We start from the raw sequence: 18,961 nt of genomic DNA, 5'->3' as shown, positions 1-18,961 counted from the left end.
AGTGTTAAAATATCTGGGAAGTACTCTTGCATATTCTTAAACAAAAGAGGTTAGAAGCTCCTCAGTATGACAGCATTTGCAAGAATAAAATTTCCCATATTCTTTTAAACATCTGTTAAAACTTTTGGGTTCAGAAGCTTCAAGTCCAGTCCTTGTTCAAGTGTTATTTAATACTGGACATTGCTATTAGAAAATGGTTCTCTGCCACTTAGCAGCTCTGCCTTTCCATGTATATTAGAGGCTTCTTAGCCTACAAGACTGGCTCTGCTGAGAGGGTGGAGGCTGTTCTTTCTGGTAAGCTCTTAGCAGCTTTGTTTACAACCCAGCCTCTTGTACTGAAAACTAATGGGAGGCACCGATGAGGCTGTGTCAGTGTAGCTGATGCCTTAAGTTTAGCTTCATCTTACTGGTGATGATGTGTGAAATGTAAAGAAACCAGCTTGGTTCTTGGAGCTGTGACTGAACACACGGGGCTGAAGTTTGGAAAAATATATTTTTATCCCCTTATAAACTGAGCAAATATGATGTGGAAAATCATGGATTCCCACAACTTTGTTTTAACAAAAGCATTCTTAACTAGAGACATTTCTTAAATACAGTGTTAAGGTATTTCAGGAAACAGATGGCTTATCATCATATTCTCATCTCAGCCAGGTACACAGGGGATGCAGGGAGGTTGAGGAGAAGGACAGTGACAGAAAATCAAAGGGTTCACAGAAAGAGGCTGGATGTTCTCTTGCCTCCCTGGGCAAATTAATTCATCAAACCACATTCTTGTGGCAGCAAATGAAAAGGAAAAAAAAACCCAAACAAAACAGCGATGCTCTACTTGTCAAGGTCATGTGTTTTTCTTGGGGCACGGATGGATAAATTATCATACTTTACACTCACCACGGCAAAAGCAGGGTGTGAAGGTGTTTGTGATGGAGAAAGATATGCTTGTCAACTCCCTCACCTCTGTGATCAGTCAATCACCCACCATTTGTGTGCTCCTGTTGGTCTCTCAGGTCTATCCACTGCTGAGTGCTCCAGCCTGGGCAAATTCTGAGGCAGGGATTGATGGATAAGAGAGGACCTATCCACACTAGACTTCTAGTCTGGAGTTTGACTGGGGGGGCCCTCTCCTAATTTCTGGCCCTGGGCAATCCTCTGAAGCCCCACTTTTGTCACACTGGGCACACTGGGACCTTGGGCTTTGTCTGATCCTTTGCAAGTGGCATCTTCCCCCCCAACACCCCTCACTCACCAAGTCTGGGCGAGGTAATTGTGTTGACATTGATCTTCTCATTGCAGACCTCTTGGTGGCACTGCCTGTAGGCCGCTGGCTTGGACAGGACAGGGCACTCATTGCCGTGGCGCCCGGTAACTTTGTGCATACACTGGACCACGCGTGACTGGAGGCCTTTCCCACAGGTTGAGGAGCACTGGAGGAGAGAAGGCACTGAGACATGGTCCAAGCAGAGTAGCTTCCAAATCACACACATACACCAGAAAAATCACTGCCAGAGCTGAAGTGTGCAGCAGCTTGGCAGCTCACTATGGTGCCGAAGGCTCAACAACTAGGGACCGTTCATACAACTGTTGCTTTTGTCCACGATGATTTTGCACCTTCATGGAGTGCTGTGAGCAGAGGAACTGTCCTGGAACAGGGAAGGAAGCTGTTGTCTTTCTGTCTGGACTTGCACCGAGTCCACCTACACAGACTGTTCCTGTGGATGCCTGCGAGGTTCAAGCAGGCAGAGATGCAATTCCCTCCACCAGCCACAAAGAGGCAAAGCTGGAAAACGTATACTGCTTAATCATGGATGAATAGCTTCCACCTCACTCTCCATGAGGGACCCAGTGGTACTGGTTTTCTTGGTTTAAAAGCCCTCTCCAAGACTTGGATGGTCTAACAAGGTTTCCTCCACAGACAAGAACACTTCCAGGCACTGATATAAGATAAACCCAAGGATTACAGCAGAGGCAGGCAGCTCCTACTGCATGCCCAGACCTCGAGAGCAGCTCTGTTCCAGTATACGAGAGAACACATCAGGTATTCAAGTATTCACTCTCATCTATCCCTGCTAACCGTCTGGCACTTGTCTGTCCTCCTGGGAGCAATTGCAAATTGTACTCTATGAGTTTTGGCTTCTATTAGCCAGGAGGCCCAGCCTGTTTATATGCTCTCTTTGTTGTCATACAATTGGAGTCCCTACCTCTCCCTCCCTCTTCCTCTGGCCCAGTCACTTCTGATTTACAATGTCCTACTTGCACGCTGTTCAATTTTAATAAAGCAAACACAGTGAGCACAGTGAGGTGCACCAGCTGGAGTTAATAAAGGAACCTTGTATTTAAAATAAAAAACAATGGGTTGCAGGACTTTGGTAAGATTCCTATTTCTGCTAAAGCCACACACAAGCAAATGATGGGAGAGAGGAGGAGGTGAGGAAAAACTCTGGAGATATAATTAGGATGATGTAAAAAAGATCATGTTTTCTGTCCTCTGCTCTTTCTGAACAAAGTCAGGGCACTGAAGCTCTCTCCCTGAAAAACAGTCACCTCAGAGTGGTAATTCTTAAAACCAGCATGCCAAACATTGAAGAGACTCAAAAGATGAGCATCACTGAGGTTGGATTGAAGTAATTGTATGAAAGATGTGTATGCAGTGTGGATGCTTGAAGACTAGGACCCGGGGGCAAAAGAACACATGGATGCAGGTAGGCTTCCACCTCTCCCATCTATGGGGGAGAGTACAGCAAAGCTGTGGTCATTTTGCTCTGGAAGTATCACAAGAAACCTCTGCTGCTTCTCAAAGACCATCTGATACAAGAAGTCTAGCTTTGTTCTGGTGGAGCACAGGGAGCTTTTCCTTCCTCTGTGGATCACTGAAAGGCCTGAGAAAAAATGGTCTCAGATGAACAGGACATGTAAACCACAGCTGATCAAGTCCTGCTTCATGCAACCCAGTGTAGAAATACATTTACAGGATGTGAACAATTAATTTATGGGTAGAAGGAGTTGTAGGATCAGTAAAGCCTGTTGTCACAAATAACATAGACTCTATCTATCACTCACATTAATCACCGTTGATTAAACAGGTTTCTTGTATTTGGCGTACTCACTGAATTTGTATTAGTTTTTCTCTTATTTCCCCCCTATATTCCACTTGTTCTTTATTCCTATTCTTTCTCCCAGTGCCCTTCTCTAGGACTGACTTTCTCCATTTGGAACAATCTCTGGCTCAGACCCCTTCTGGACTTTGCCAATTAAGTCATCCTGGTGTGCAGCTTTCCTCTGTGTTTCCAGCTATGCATCCCCCTCCAGACCTGAGTATTGTGTTCTGAAGATACAAGTTGTGCTATATTAAAGTTTTACATGTATTTTGGAACTTGTTTTTTTTAAAATAAGTTACTGGGTTTTTTCCTTTAAGTCCTTCTTAATTCAATTTATGGTCAACTCACTAGTTTATGACAGATTTTTTGCACTTAGATTTTCAGATGTTGATTCTACATAAAAATTTGCTCACTGTCTATTAATACCTCAACAATGGTTCTGGTATTTAGGACTATGCTGAATGAGCCATTCCCTTGTATACCCTACAATGAACTATTCCAAAAAGCAATCATTAAAGTCTCTTATTTAAACCTCCTTCATGACTTGAGCTTCTGCAGTGAGATCTAGGAATTTCATGAGTCTTGAGTGTCTCTCTGTTCTTCCGCAGAATCATGTGCCCTCAGTGACTTCTACCAGTCTGGAAGCCAGTCAGGCATGGCCATTACATTTGGATTTAAAGTTAACAATTTTTATCCTGATAAATGCAACTATTAGGCCCTTCCACTTCACTAGTCATATGAAACCTCTAATCCTCAGGATTTCAATGGCACTTTTAGTCTTCAGAATGCTGTACTAATCTTAATCCTCACGAAACTCCTTGCAAGAAGAGTGAATTGTACATCCATTTTACAAACAGAATAGCTGTTACCACACAGACATAAAATAACCCATCCAGGCCATGGGGTTCCTTCACATGACTGTAATATAGTGAGTCTGAAACCTCTGTCTTTGGCTTTTAGACACTCCCTGTGCTTATGAACGCTTTTAACAGAGAGAGGAAAAAAAAAAAAGAGAAAGAAAGGAAGACAGAAAGAAAAAAGTATTTTTCATGTAAGGTGAATAAGGTTTTCAAATACCAACATACAAACACTCACCTACCTTTGTCTGTGTTCCTGTCTCTGCATTTGTTAACCAGCAAGGAGGGCAAGCAATGAAACTTTTTCCACAGACACTGCCAACTCCAATCCTTAGACAAATAACAGCAGAGTTTTTGCCCGAAGCAGTTTTACTCCTTCTCCTGGGAGACTGGGATCATCACCTATGCTATGCAATTAGTTTTTCACAGCCAGGAAGACAGATTTTAACATCTTTCTTGAACTCTTTTGGGCTTGGCAGCTAAAGGAAGGTTGGACATCTGGCTTATTTTAAGACGAAATTTTCAACTCTGTACTTGGATAGTCTCTTTCCTAGGAATTTCAATAGGAAATAGGAATAGATACAAAATACATACAAAGGGGGAATTGTTACTCATGCTGCACTATGAAAAGAGGACATCATTAAAAGAGGCATAAAAATCAAACTCCAACTGAACAGCAAATTCCCATAAATACCTTCCCTCCTACTCTGGACAGCTAAATGCACTGCTACGGTCTCTCTGTTCCCAAATATTTATGGAGCAAGCAAGCACATCCACAGAACAATTTTCGGGGCTAGATTCACTCTGTGCCCTCTGATACAGAACCCCTCAGACTTGGACAGAGGTTACGAGGAGTCTGTGTAACGAAGGGTGCTGCAGCCTTCTTGCAAACAGAGGAACTTCTAGGCAGCCAACAGCTGCCAGAGAGAGTGTAGTGCTTGTGGCAGTGTGGCCTGGGCTACAGGGGCAAAAAGTACCATTACAGCCCAGCACCTGATACAGCTTCTGTATAGCTGGTACAATTCCACTGCATAGAATGCTGGGAGGCTCCAGTAACTGTGCTGATCATATTTAAAATGCTGTTGATGGACACTGGACCTTCTGGGAAAATATTGAGTTCTTACACTGCTATTAACGTACTCAGAAAATTGGGAAAGCCTTTACAAGCATTGATGTAACTCTCAGGAAACACACACAATTTCATGCCATGATGGAGTAAAGTGATTTATGAATGTGGAGGACCAGGTTTGGAACCTGGTTTGGAGCTGCGTGGATCTCTGCCTGCCACCTGAGTTGCTACGCAAGTAATGAGAGAAAACCCACAAGCAACTTGCCTACTCTGGGAAGCATGGACTCAAACAAGTGGTTGGATAGAGACACTGATGTCAAACAAAGAAGAGGTTTTTTCCTTCCTCTAGCCATTGCCAATGATACCACTATCAGAAAAATGCATATGCAAAATTTATGTAGTTTAACCATAAGGCACTAAACTGACAATATAGCCATTGTAAATTTAAAATACACCCACATGCAAAGATCAAAGGATTATTCAGCACTGTAAAATAGAAGGGGTTAATGAACAGTTACAAAAACTGAACCTAATGAGAGCCCTTGTAACTCCCAGTTCAAACACTGCTTGAGGAGGCAAAAGGAATACAAAAATGCCTCCATTCACATTCTTTGGCAGTAACATGCAAGCCAGTGGGGATATCCAGACGGAAATAAACTCACAAATTATCAAGGCAGCAGCTGCATTCATCAGCTTAAAGAAGATTTACTCACTGAAAAACTCCAACCTTAAGACCAAGCTACGATTTTTCAACTGGAATGCTATTTCCACCTTAGGATACTGATATGAAAGCTTGCAATCTACTAAAGGTGCTGACAGATGTCTAATTGCTTTGAAAGCAAATGCCTCTGGAGAATATTATGTATTAAAATAGAATGAATTTACAGTAAGTTCTGAGATCTGTCAGGGACTTCAACTCCTGATCTACAAAAGATAGCCCGAGAAAGAGAGAGGAGTAAGAATGAATGAAGCCAGGGCAGGGCTGCAGTTGGGCAGCTGAAAGAATGTGTTAAGAGAGACCAGTCCGAAGAATCCCTGTGTTGAGGCTTAATGGGGACAGAAAAAGGTACAGATTTACCACTACAGAGGACAGGCTGTGATCTGTTCAGGACTGAATGGGATGATGAAGCATTGCTTATGCCTCAGCTGAGGGTTGCTGGCTAGGCAGCGATGTATTCAGATCACATGCCACCTTTAAAAATGTCACTTTTCGAACCTCTAAGAGAGAGATGTTAGTCTTTTTTGTAATTGACTTGCTTTTTCCAGCAGAAAGTCCTATCATCCCTTCAGCCAATCCTGAAAGTACTCCAATATTTAGAAGGCTGATCTGTTGGAGGGAGATATAGTTCAAGATGACTGTCATAACTAAGCTGAAGGCAATATGGTTTTTTTCTTTATTCATCAGTCTGCAGTCATCTGATGTTTAAAGATACTGGTTTGTCCCCAATTTTCTGAAAGTTGCTGAAGCCAAGGATAACACTATGGCTAAAGCTCCAATATTCAGAGATAGAGTCATGCTTTACTGACTTCAGAGTTCAAGTATTTCAAGGCGTTAGGATAGGGTAGAGTGCTTTTCCCCCCAGGGGTCTTATTTCTTGCCTCTGTGAAAGTCAGAAAGAAAGCAAAGACAAGTTCCTATTAATAACATTCTAACGCAGCATCTGAGATGAATGACAAATGTCCTGTAATTGTTCTGTTCCTGAGACCTTAATAGTATACATGTGTGTGCTCTGAAAGTCAGTGCTCTGCACATCTTAACATCAGGCTTTTTATGAGTATCACTGATTTAAACTCTATAGTTCTAGCTGAAAGGCAGCATGCAATATGCTTTCATAAACACCAGGTCAACTTTCACCAGGGCATCATGCTAAAGAAAGAAATTTCTGTCTTTTCACTGATATTTTTTTTTTTTTTTTTTTTTTTTCTTTCTTTTTTCTTCTTTTTGAACCCCAGATCTGTAAAGAGAACATATCTGGTCTTGCTTACAACAATCTTTCATTTGGAAACTTTTGTGAAATGACTGATTTGTTTAATTTAGCCAAGAAAAAAATGCATACCCTTCTGACTCAGTATGGGAAGAAACAATAAATTACAGCAGAAAATGCTCGTGGCTGATGTGACAGTATCTTAGAAGGAAAAGAGAGAGGCAATCTTTGCAAACTGCCCGCAGCTGTGCTTTTAAACTGCGTGACCCTAAGGAACAAGACCTGACCAGTATGTCCAGCATGTCTCACTGCATAATTAAGTTTGACTTTGCTATTCTGAAAAGTTCCATTGTGTACAGAGTTCAGAGATTAAGAGCTGAATGCATGAATATTCTGGGTAGTGACAGTGCCCCTAAGTACTTGTGCAATGCAGCCCAGGTGGATGCTAATGAGGAAATGTCATTTAATTCAGTATACTAATCAGGCAGAATTTACTTCTCACAAGCTTTCAAACTGGATTTCAAGAACAAGATCAGGCAGAGATGTGAAATGATACAGTATTGCCTATAGAGTTCTAGCATGCCACCTATAGTGTGTGTGCAACGTTTTGATCTGTGCAAGGTACAAAGTGGAAATACTCCATAGTTTATTCCACCTGAAAAACTGCAAGGAAATGATGCTGCAAAACACCTTATGTAAAAGGCACAATAGAGCTAATTTAAAGTAAACTAGATAGTAATGGACAACTATGTAACCATGGGATCACATAGCTCAGGCAGACTGCTTGAGAACTCACCCTGCTTCTACAGCAGTGTGTGCTGCTTATGCTGAGCAATGCTTTTATGGCTACATGAGCTATAGTCCCACACTGACTCCTGTCGCAGATGCCAGCCTGAAAGCACATCTTGGGAACTGAAGCTCCACTGAACACATATTTTGATTATTCATCAGTTAATGATCAATGCTACCTAAACGTAATTTATTTTAAAAGTTAATTAAACTAAGGACTCCATTAGGATTACTTAACTTCAGCAAGAGGTTGTTCATCTCTGTCATCTCAGTCCTGCCTGAGCATACTCTAGACAAGGAGCATTCAGCTTTGAAATGTATGATGCTGAACTAACGCTGCATTTCATCTTTTTGCACAGTCAAACAAGGGAGCACCAGCAGGCTGATACTAATTGCTCTTTAAAGATGTTCTGGAAGATTGTTGCCTTAATGCCTCAGTAGTCATCATAAATCTCAAAAGGCTATTATTTTATAGGGGCAAAATTATAACAGTCCCTGCTAGTGATATATGTGTGTGCCACAAGGATTCAAGGGGCAAAACCTCTTCAGATGAGTAGTACAAACTTTAAATGATGAATTACCTACTGTTCATATTTTTAAAAACATGATCCTAGTCACTGTAACATCTCAGAGTAACTCAGAAAAAATGAATGCCAATATTTGAACAGGCTTGTCTTTCATGCTTTCTTTTTCGTATTAATAAAAAAAAAAAAAAAAAAAAAAAAAAGAGTAAAATAGTCACGATGGAATTCAATTTCCAATCCACTGATCTTGGTGGGAGGCTTTAATTCTCCATCAAAAAAAATGCACTTAATGAACTAGGCTTTTAAAGAAAAAATATCAAAAAGGAAAAGTTATTCTTCCAATTAACAGGATCACTGGAGGCTGTATTGGAACATGAGACAATAACACTGTGACAGAACGTGCTCCACTTCAAACAAAACACTGATGAATATGGTCTTTTTGTAGCACATTTTCCTTTACTAAGGGACCATTGAAATGATTTGTACTATGGATGTTCCCAGAAACTCCAGCAGAGATGAGCTGTGCAAATTGTTGTGCAAACAAGGAGTGGCCATTGCCTCAAAGGCATAAGCAGGACTTGGTTTCTGTAGTTTATAATCCCCAGGGGAATGACATGGCCAGCCACCATTGTAGTCAGCATCTCTTCACTTTCCATGCCTAGGCTTCCAGCTACAGCTGCACTGACTGGGGCTGGCAGTTAGCACAAGCCTAGATGGAGGCTCAACCTTGTTTTAGTGCCATTATACAATACTTACACCTCTGACCATAGATAAAAACGTTTCACAGAAGGGGGGACAGAGAATCAAAGAGCAAAAGGGGTGGGATTCATCTTCGTGAATCTGTTCATGTTCTCTTTGCAATGAGCAGAAAGAGATGAACATTTCAAAAGGCAATTCAGCCTTTGCTAAGGAAAGGAGATAAACCCACTATCTGGAGCTGCCCGTCTTACAATGACTGTAAATGGAGCCTAACAACTATCTCAAACAAGGCACCTAACTGTCCGATGGCTAGGACTCAGTGATGTGAGTTCCATTAAGTGATGGATCCATGACCATACAGAAGTCTGTAGTTAACAGGAGCTGAACTCATATGAACTTTCCTTTCTTTCCTAAAACTCATATTTCCAGTGGAGATATGAAAAACTATATTTCTAAGTTTGTTCACGACAAAGCAATCAGTTCTACTTGGTGGTACAAGGCAGTAGAAGGGCCTTGGGCTGGGCTTTAAGCAGCCCGAGGTGACAGATTTGTGAAGTGGCAGCAGGAACATGGAGATGTGTCCCCTCATGTTTCCCCGTCTGAGGCTTTTACTTCAATGATCCAAGTCTCTTTCTGAGAACCCTTACTCTGGATTCAAGATGGTTCTTTTCTCTTTTACCTGAGTTTGTGGAATAAAATCATGAAGGAAACAGTGAAAACTCCAGCACACCCTGCACTGACAGTGAAGAAAAAAAACCAAAACAACAGCCTTGGAGCTTTGTCATACCACGTGCCAGAATTCCCTATTTTATGCTGAAATCCTTAACTCACTGAAGTCACTGGGAGTTGGCTATTGCGTGCGGTGGGTCAGTGATTTGTCCCACAGGATTATCAACCAAATTGATTTCACTGCAGCAGAAGAGAGTCTGCTTTGTAAAACAAACACTAGTTTTCTCTCACAGAGAGATCTGTTTTATTCCATGCATTTCCTCAATGGAGGTTAAACTAAAGGTGATGGTTTTAGCTCGTCACAACTCAAAAGAATACCATCCTACTTCAGAAATGCAGAGTAAAGGCTTACCATCTTCCTTTCTAAAGGGTGACATGAAATTTTTACTAGAATACTGGCAACAACTTTCCCAAACTGAGGAGTGTCCTCCGCTGATATAACCAATTCTGGGCCATTTCTTCTCATCTTCTGTAGCGAGGGCTATTTTGAGATTAGCTGTTGGCAAGAAAGGCTGTGGTTTGCACATCAGTGATCATGTGCCAGAGGAACAAACTATGGGGAACCCCAATTAGTAGTACAACTCAGAGCAGTCCAGAGGGGCAGTACTTAGGTTTAGGACTCTGATGCTCTGGCTCCTGATCATACCTAGGACCAGGGACGTGATGGTTTGAATACTAATGCTTGTTGGGCTCTCTTCTGTAAGATCCAGCTACATCACCTTCTGGAGAACAACTGATTTGCATCAGTGAGGCCTGTAGACAATCTTCCAACATCAGTTTCTAGCTATGGTGCTGAACGCATACGACAGCCATAAATCATGAAGCTGTTTGCTGAGCCAAAGTGAGTAAGCGTCAGGAAAGGGTTGGTCAGCTGTGACGTGTGACTGCAGTTCTAAGCGGCCATTCCTCCTGCAGAGTTTTCTCTCAGTTCAACAAGAAAAGTTATTTTCTCCAAGGTAGAAGATGATGAACTTAGTTATGACCTTTATGAAGAATTAACAAGTTGTCCATAGTTTATCATAAACAGATGGCGGGTCAAGCCATGAATTGTAATGAATGTTAGAATGAAGGACAGTTTGCTTCTATATTTATAACAGCTTTGAATATACCTCTCAAACCACAGCTGTCCTTGATTTACTCTTCTTATCATGTAATGTGAATTAATCATTAAAAGTGAGGCGTATAGAAGATTTTGTTGACGTTCCCAAACATTTGGAACTCAGAAAACATGCCTTCCTGGCACTGGAAGATTGTAGAGTATTTTTTGGGGAAAAAAAAAACCAAACAACAAAAAAACCAACCTCAACATGTTTTTTGGTGTATTGTGAGGCCAGGGGGTTTATCTCCTAGAGAATACAATCTACTCTAATCTTTCCAAAGCAATTAATTTGCAATTACAAAATCCTTGTTACCACCCATTGTGATGAATGACTGCTGATCTTCAGTATGAAACACCTCAGTGTCTGGCACAAACCCAGTATTTTTCTTATAGGAAATCAGATTTTTTTCCTCCATATTGTTAATATTCTCCTGGGATGAGAACCCATAGCCAGCATTTCATAGGCTGAGCAAAATAACATAAAGAAATTGGCAACTATTGATGTCTAGGGAGGGCAGGTGCCTATAGGTAATTTTTCAGATGTGCTTTAGCACTACTGACACCATTTGGCAACAAGAATATTGCTTAACATCACACTTTGCCAAGCTGATCCTTACTAGTCCTTCCCAGTTTCTGGAGTGTAAATCTTTCTGAATCCAGTGAAAGGTGTGCCAGGTGGTTATACTAGATGTAAAGCAGTAAAAAGAGATTTCTCCTCTACTTTCTCTCCCAGTTGAAGCCCAGCTTGACATGTCATATATTTCTGGTTTCACCTGAGAGCATGAATCTGTAATGGTTCCTACACAAGCCCCAAAGATCTTGCACAGTCTACCAGGTCAGATTCTGATCTGCATGGCACTGGCATAAGCCTGCATTAACTTAAGTGGCTGAATTAATCTGGATTTACACTAATGTAAGAGAGACTGTTATCTGACCCACTGTGCTGAGTGAGATCCTTGGCTTGTGGCCAATGGGTTGTAGGGAAGAATGAAAGACAGTTACCCTGGATTTACATTGGGTTATCCGAGATTAATATAGGCCTTAGTATCTATAGAGCACCTACTGTAACTGCAAAGAAAAAATATGGAAAAGCCAATATATTACAAGGCTTCTATGTATCTTTCTTTCTTTTTCTAAAAATCTTTTCATTGGGCTATGTAATATAATAGGTTAATGAGCTAAATTGTTGCCTGAGGGACAGGAGTTGCATGTTTAAACTTCTACCCACAGAGCTGAAAATGCACCCTTGTGAAAGTCAGCACTAACGATGGAGCTAGTGTATCTTGCTTGTAATTCTACCTTCCTTGATATAATACCAGTTAAAAGAAGAATAGTCAAAAAAAAATGAAACTGGGAATCCTGAGCCGTTCTGTGCTATTGGCTCAAAATACAGTACTTCAGTCACAGGACAGAAATAGAATATGTCGAGACATATAAAATACTGGAACAATGAAGTAAAACTGGAAATGAAGAAAAACCCATAAAAATCTTGTGGGGAATTGCTCCTGCTATATAATCTTGCCTCCTCAGTTATACCCTTGAAGAGTCCAAAAGCCAACTGGAGAAAGGAACTCAAAAAACACAGCTTTGGCCTGTACATGTGCACCTGAGTGCTTTCCCTGCCACATTATTACTGGAGCAGAAGGGGAGAGAGCTGAGGACACGGGGGGAGCCTTGGGTAGCTAAAAAGCAGTTCCTAGCGCTGTTCACCTTCAAGCCCAACTGAGCTTTTGTCACCACCATGCCCTGGCGATACATCAAGCCTGCACCTGCCTGAAGCAGGCCAGCAGAGCACCCCCACATCTTTTGAGACGTATGTTTTCAACCGTGTGAGTCGAGGTAGACTTCAATGCAAAGTCAGGGTCCTGCAGCTGCTCCCTTCAAGCGCAGCCTAGAGCAGGCGAAGGGCACAGCCTCAGGCCGTGCGTCGGGCTGAGCTTCCTGGAGAGCCACATACAGAGAGACACATTCTGTTCACTAGCTGCCTGCACTCTTCACAGGGATGTAATCCTTGACATAAAGTTTGTTAGTAAAATACAGTTCATCATGAAAGAATGAACTACTGTCTTGCTAAAGCATCAAGAGGCTTGTTTTTCAGCAGCCTAGGAGTCTGAGGCAAGTGTTGGGACACTGAGCAACCTGTTTGTTCTTTTGACTAGCACAACTACAACGAAAATGCAAAAATGCTTCCAGTGCTTGAACATTTAACAGCTCAGATTTCAAACAAGGACAAACTATTTCAAAGTAGAAAGAGTGTACGAGATGTTTGTTTCTTTAACTGAATGCAAACTGGATGTGGAATTTCCTTTTGGAAGAAACAACTGAATGGGAGATGGCTTGGATCGACATTTGTATATTGCATCATATACAAAAAAGGATGATATAATGAACTGCAATTCTGAAGAATCCAGACAACAACAATAAACCAGTGATTTCAGGTTAACACCTTCAGTGGGTCTCTTAATGTGCAATCTGTCTTTCTACTAGGTTCAAAGACTCTCAGGCCAGGAACAGTTTAGTTATGTAACTCATTAATACCAATGCTGTATTTGTGATAAATGCTAAAAATAATAATTATATCCCTATAAGATATGGGGTTTAAAAGAGAAGTTGCAGTAGTGCAGAGAAGCTGCAAGTTTAATAGCAGTGGTAACAGAGGTTACACATGGTTACTAGTAACAGAACAATACTCTTTAGAATTCTAATTGCTCTGCAATTAGAATTACAGTACACAGTCTGTTAATCTCAAGCACTGGACTAACAAAGGTAACTTCAAAGACATTTAAAGTAGTTTTAGAGACCTGGCTCTATGTGTTTGCAAAGTGAAATAGATATATCAGTTCCTCATGCAACACTTGAAATATGCTGCAAATACATTTGGAATATACAAATACCACAGCCAAGGCTGCTTGCTGAATCTGCTCAATTAGCTCCAAACGCTTTCCACAGCTATAATGTCAAGTAAGTACCATCTGCAAATAAACCTGACAGAAAATGGAATGAAAATCCTCTTCAGAGCATGGAGAGGTAATGGCTCCAGAACCGTTACCAAGGCCAGTGGACAAGGTTTTGGCTGGTAGGTGGAGGTTAAAGATCAGCACGGCCATGCCTCCAGCCCTTGCCTCCTCTGCACAGAAGTGGATCCAGGGTCTGAGAACACAAACACACAACTTGTCTGGCACACATTTAGAGATTTTACTGCTGCCCACTCTTGCACTTGCTGGATGCAACGGGATCCAAGATCTTACATAGGATAACCATAGTCATTGCTATCAGACGCGAGCTGAGTTATTATATAGGGCTGGGAGCTCCTTAGGGAAGTGATCTGTCTTCTCATGCAGAGTCCACATATTCTATAAATACTACTGCTAACAATATAAGAATAACTGTCTGTCATTACCACCCAAACAGCCTGTTCTTAGTTGTATCTGGAATTTTAAAATTAGGTTTGGCCTCTTTCTGACATGACTTCCTGGTATCTTCAAACGATCTTGGTTTGGGAAATTGAAGATTGGAGGCCACCAACGTGTGTCACCATGCAAGCTGTTTGCACATAAAGCATCAAAGCCCCTTATTTTAATCTGTGATAATTACTGCTGTTAGTTAAATCTTGTTTCCCTGATGATTCTTAACAATAAGTAACAAATGCACAATGCATTAATTGCAAAAAGTTGTCGCTTGTTCTGAGATCAATTTGTATTAACAGGAAAAGTTTCCATCTTAGTCAGCACAAATCTCTCTCGCATTGATTTTTACAGTACCAGGAACAAATGTTTTACAATGGAATTTTGCCCTGGAAGTATGAATTTTAAAGAGTTCACTATAATCTAACTCCCACAGACTTTGTGTTTCTCCTTAAAGGAGGAATTGTTTTAAGCCAGACAACACCAAAGAGGAGCTGCTGATATCTGTAAAGGCTCCCCCCTAAGTCTAAGCCCTGCATTAAAGCTTCTGGATTCTCATGATGAAAATCCTTTGCTCAGGATGTGAGAATTGAATTCCACACCAAACATTTCAGCTATCTGGGTTTCTGGGACAATAGAAAAGATTTCAATTCAAAGAAAGACTTCAAAGAATTGTATCTACTTTCCTAGCAAACCAGGGGTGCCTTTTGCTTACCCCCTCTACTCAGAGAATAAGAATCTAATTGTGTGATCTAAGTGTCCAGTCAGAACTAACCAATATGTCTAGAATTTTAAATGCTCATTATAAACCAAATCTAAGTCCAAGAACATCCTGCTGGACTCACACAGGGTGAAATTCCTGGGAAGCAGAGAGTTGGCACAAGCTCTCTGCAGACAGAAGCAGGCCACATATGCAGCACATAAGCTTTTGTGCCCTTCTGCACAGGGAGGACTCTGAGTTAAGAATTGCAAATAACAAGTGATTTTGCACCGATCCTGTCCTGCTCACATGCAGACACTAAATACATCAACACTATTTACTGTGACCAATGTATGATTACAGCCTTTCTAGCAGTGAGCCAGTATCTTCATCAGATTGGAACCATTCATACAATACTGAACTTTCAATCTCTGTAATCAATGAGTACACAATTATTTCATATTCCTCACTATAAAGAGAATCCCAGTCAATTTGCATGCCAAACCATTTTAAAATTCCACAAATAAATAAATAATGTTATTTCACCTGTTAACACACGGGAACTGTTTGTTTTGGCTAGCTTGCATGGACTCTGTGTGCCAAGTTATGAATAAAATAATGTTCAATACTCTAAACATTCTGTGATATAAATTCCTGGCTCAGCATAAATACAGTCCTTTTGTATGTGGCAGGTTCTTAATGCATTCTCCAGCACTGACACCATTAAATCCATGTATCTATGACAGAGTGTATCTATAAATATTTGCAATTCCTAATCACAATGTAAAAAAATGCAATTGCAGATAAGCCAATTTGCCCATCATGGGCCTCTATTTCACTGGATGTTGCTTGCTGGAGTTTGGGTTTTTGGAAAGCAAAATGCAACTACTGTATCCCAGTGGTTTCTGCACATGCCGTACATTCCAGAACACGAAGTAGGCTTTCTTTTTAAAGAACAGTACAGTTACAAAGATAAGATAAAACCAAACTGGAATATAATATTCCTGGGAAATTTTAGTTCTTTATGCAAACATGAAGTCAGTAATGTAAAGGATGCTTTTTGAACAACACTGGCAAAGGCTGAGTTTCTCATACTGCCAGGCCTCCTTCCCAAGCAAAACCACCTATTACTTTAAGATCAGAATGCAAATGCAGAGCAGACTCTGCTCTGGTTTAATCCACTGCATTTGGGAATTAATTCCACTGATGTCACTAGAGAAACTAAGTTCAGATAGGCCTAAGTGAAGGTAAAATCCAGCCCTGAGGAAGGGACTGATGGTTTTGGCTCTGCCTTTAAATTCATGGTCACAAGAAGTCTAGGACTGGACTATGCTGTGTAGGTCCCAGACTACCATGAAATTCAGCTACACAGTTCTAGTCTTGCTTCTGTGGTAATAAAACAGTGTACTGTCAGACTCTGCAGGCAGGACCTGCATGAGGCAGAGGAACAGAATTCAGCTGTGAGAGCTCTCAGTTATCCTCTGTTTCTGTGTGAGTCTGCTAGGGCTTCCCCACGCTTCTCCCTAGTAGTATTCAGTTTCAGTTCTCTCAAACTTTCAGACTTATCAGTTGTGGGATAAGAAGACTAAGGTTCAGCTCTCTTCTCAGCTCCATATTGATGCTCTGAAGGAAACAAAGCTCTCACCATAAGCCCCATTGTGAGATTTCCTTTTCTCAGTGACTAGGTTCCTAACTCGAGGTGCAAACTTTTAACACATATTCGCACTCAAGGAAACCAGACTTCTGTTATTTTCTTTTTAGCTTGCCCAGGCTGGGCATGAGACATCTAAGGACTAAGGTCCCTGCACTCCTGGAAGATACTGCTCATGAACTCTTTTCTGTAGAATTCAATCTGCTCTCAGGAACTGTTCAGAATTTACTTTTTGAAATATGGAAAGCAGTTTCAGCATTGTTTATAAAGTAGCTTTTGACAACAAAAGTCCATCTGTGGTGGGAATCTTGTGTGGGTTTTGCCTTTGGATGGTTAAGCTGCCAATTAATACTCATTTATATCCCATTTGGAATACACTTCTCTAAAACTTGCTGGGTCATATCCATAAGCCTGTGTTGCTATGTGTTGATGATAAATGGCATAAGGGGTAAGTTCATCTCCCAGTAAAACCTTCAATCAAAATTTAAACTGCGAATTAATGCAGACAGCACACGAAAGCATAGCACTATGAACATCTTTGCATTTAGAAGGAAATTACCGTGTAGTATTCACTGTTACCTTAGACCAATCACCCGTTTTCCATTCATAACAGCCTGTGTGATCCTCACACTCTTCCTCATCTCTTGGCCTGGTGGCTGCATCACATTTTCCTTGAGAATTTGTGCACGTCACTGTTCTTTTCTGAATCCCTTTACCACAGTCTGCCGAGCACTGCAAAACAACAGGTATTTGTTTTCTGTTACACGATGCCTAGAAATTATAACGTTTATCTTGGTAACACAGCTAAAAGGAACAGCTGCTTTTATGAACACTGAGGAAAACTGATAACCTGTAAGATTTTCTCTCAATAATCTAGGCCCCTTTTCAAACATAAAGTAATTTGAAAAGCATGATATCTGCTTGTGAAATATTTTACTTATTAATAAAGGCATTCTGAAAATCAACCTTCTTTGAAAAATATCAGCTGTCATTTTGCTAAAATTGGTGTTACAGATGAAAAAAACCCTAGAAACTGTGTTTAAGGGCTTGCTCATCATTCATACTGAAAAAGGATACACTGAGATTTACAACACAGAAGTGCCACATCCCTTGATGTATCATGGGAGTGAAATGATGGTGATAAATGCATTTTTAAATCACAGTAGCATGAGGCCACTGTTACAGACACATTTCTGCAGTACAGTTTGCGCATACCATGGCAAAGTCACAGCTCTCACACGTGTTCTCATGTGAAACACACACATGACCTTCACTCTTTGATTTGATGTATTCTCATCACTGTGTTAGTTCCAAAGAACTTTAAATGTACAAAGGGGAACAGCTCAGGAGAGACACTATTCAGTGAGCCACAGAGTTGTGATCAGCTTCCAGCCATGGCCAGCAAGCGAGCCACACACATTAGCAGGGATGAAAGACAGAATTCTCAACACCAAAAGCATAAGCAGGGACTCTTTGGAGTCCTCTGAGAAGCTGGCAGGCTACAAGAGCTGCTCAAATCAGATGCTGAAGGAAGACTTGATTCAAACATTTGGGCACTCTATCAAACATTCACGCGTATTTGCACAAATTACCCACAAAGGCAGCTTCTAAAGAGCAGGGATATCTGGTCACGCGTTCATTATCTCTGCCAATGGTTGGCTGGAAATTCTGTTTTACTGGAGAATTTGTGTTGGTTTCATTGACTGTACTAGGTGGGAAAATGAACTGAAACAGAATTTCTTTTTTAAATAACCAGTTTGGTAATAGAGTACCAGATCTGCTGATGCTGTCACAGCCATGTAAGTGCACGCCACTACACAACAGCATAGCGAGTCTCTCTGCTCTTCATTTTCATGCCACTGCAGTGGTTAAGAGTGAGAAATTTCCTTGAAGAGCCACTGGGGACAGGTGGGTGGAAAAATGATATATGTACCAACTGAGATAAAAACTAACCTCCTCTAGCATGTCAAGTTCTCCCCTTCAGGGGATCAGCATGGAAAAGACAGTTGATTTGACACTGAATAAATAGTGAAGATATGAGATATTCTGTGAGGTCTTTTGAACATATTCCAAGAAGCTTTTCCATCCAGGGGGTCTATGCTGGAAACAAGCGTCAGCTTGATATAAATTACATCAAATGGACAAATCTCAGCATGCCTGTCTAACCGTCTTAAAAATACAATCCAGGCAGTTCTGACCTGCTGGCCTTGTTAAGGACATGAATGACAAGCGTTTATGAGCTGGCAAGCAAACAGACATGCCTTTAAATACTTCAGAGTACTACAAAGTGACTTCTTGAAAATCTGGGAAACCTTCCACTTAATTTACTATGTGCTGCTCATGGCGTGACCTCCTTACGGATGTAACATCTTTGTAACAAGCACAATTGTATAGTTCTGTTAGATACAGGGATGAATTCT

At 41.0% G+C, this 18,961-nt stretch overlaps 1 protein-coding gene across 1 annotated transcript in view; it reads right to left on the bottom strand.

Moving 5' to 3' along the window:
• ADAMTS17 (ADAM metallopeptidase with thrombospondin type 1 motif 17) overlaps positions 1-18,961 on the bottom strand; it is a 187,348-nt gene that overhangs the window by 6,677 nt on the left and 161,710 nt on the right. Inside the window, exons 20-21 of the mRNA XM_026856061.1 lie at positions 17,121-17,273; positions 1,247-1,424 (exon numbers count right to left, since the gene is read on the bottom strand). Coding sequence (XP_026711862.1) covers positions 1,247-1,424; positions 17,121-17,273 — 331 coding nt within the window. The remainder of the gene's footprint in view (positions 1-1,246; positions 1,425-17,120; positions 17,274-18,961) is intronic.

This window comes from Athene cunicularia, assembly GCF_003259725.1.
Source record: "Athene cunicularia isolate RWA chromosome 10 unlocalized genomic scaffold, athCun1 chr10_part1, whole genome shotgun sequence".
In the NCBI taxonomy this organism is placed as follows: Eukaryota; Metazoa; Chordata; class Aves; order Strigiformes; family Strigidae; genus Athene; species Athene cunicularia.
This window is presented reverse-complemented; position numbering and strand designations above follow the sequence as displayed.